The sequence below is a fragment of the Austrofundulus limnaeus genome, unplaced genomic scaffold (assembly GCF_001266775.1).
Source record: "Austrofundulus limnaeus strain Quisiro unplaced genomic scaffold, Austrofundulus_limnaeus-1.0 Scaffold118, whole genome shotgun sequence".
NCBI lineage: Eukaryota > Metazoa > Chordata > Actinopteri > Cyprinodontiformes > Rivulidae > Austrofundulus > Austrofundulus limnaeus.
This window is the reverse complement of record NW_013952520.1, coordinates 400,766-402,013: the sequence shown is the minus strand read 5'-3', so window position 1 is coordinate 402,013 and position 1,248 is coordinate 400,766. Positions and strand designations below refer to the sequence as shown.

At 48.0% G+C, this 1,248-nt stretch overlaps 1 protein-coding gene across 1 annotated transcript; it reads right to left on the bottom strand.

Annotated features, from left to right (window-relative positions):
- Window positions 1-469: 469 nt before the first annotated feature.
- Window positions 470-1,205, bottom strand: nkx2.5 (NK2 homeobox 5; the record flags this gene model as incomplete). Its single annotated transcript, XM_014014655.1, has 1 exon — window positions 470-1,205. A coding segment is annotated over one exon (615 nt), but the record flags the coding sequence as incomplete, so codon positions are not given.
- Between the last annotated feature and the right edge of the window lie 43 nt (window positions 1,206-1,248).

Below are 1,248 nucleotides of genomic sequence, written 5' to 3'. Positions count from 1 at the left end.
GAGCAAATCCATAGTTGTACTGCTAAAGTGTTTTAATTGTCTCTTTAGTAAAAAATTCATTCATTTTTAAAACAACACAAATAATACGCTAAAAATAAAAAAGAAAGATTTATTTCAAATTCTTTTAATTTTAATTCACACTTGAGCTGAGATTTATTTTCTTTATTATATTATTCTTCCAGCAGGAAAAAAAAAAGCTCAAATATAACGAAATAATGAAAACATTTAATAACTACAAGACAAAATCTTGGTGCTGAAAAACCAAATGAAATATTTMAATTAGCATGCAGTCCTGTGKTTCCCAAAGTTGGGGTCGGGGCCCACAGTGGGGTCCTAAAACATCAAGGTGGGGTTCTGCAAATATTTTTTGAATTAATTCACACACAAAAAAGGCAACTAAGAGCATTTTCCCCCTTGTTCTTATGAAATAATAAGCTTAGTGTACTTAAAATGGACAAAAATAGCATAATAAATAATATGCTCTTGTTTATTTGACGTGAAAATAATGCTCATCAACAGACAGYTGGGGGCTCAGGTCTCTGCTGCTGGYAGTTTGTGGGTCAAAAGCTGAAAAGTTTGGGAACCACTGTTCACCACGTCCTGATGCCGTGTAATGAAGACACCCCGTTACTGGGGGAGAACGAGCTCTGGACGTTATTCAGGTCCCCGAAGTTCATGTAGTTCCCGGTGGTCCCGGAGGGGCCCTGCACAGTCTGCGGGTAACTACAGGGGTAGTTGGTGCTGCAGCCGGGGCCTGTGTAGTTGCTGAAAGCCGGGTAGTTGTTATAAGTGAAGTGGTTGATGGGGGCCACGCTGTAGGGAGGGGTGTAGGAGGCCGAGTCCGCCGCCAGGCACGGCTTCCCGTCCCGCACCAGCACCGGCACCGACACCCTCCGCGGCGGCGGAGGCGGCGGCGGCAGGGACACCATCTCCAGGCTCTGGTCCTGCCGCTGCCGCTTGCACTTGTACCTCCTGTTCTGGAACCAGATCTTGACCTGGGTCGGGGTGAGTTTGAGCAGGCCGGCCAGGTGGTCTCTCTCCGGGGCGGACAGGTAGCGCTGCTGCTTGAAGCGGCGCTCCAGCTCGAACACCTGCGCCTGGGAGAAGAGGACCCGCGGCTTCCGGCGTCTGCGCGCCTTGGGCCGGTCCGCGTCCTCCGGCTTGATGGCCTCCACTGCGGGCTCCGCGGGGGCACAGAGGTCTTTTTTTATTTATATCAAACACATAAAAAAAGAAGATAAATTATTA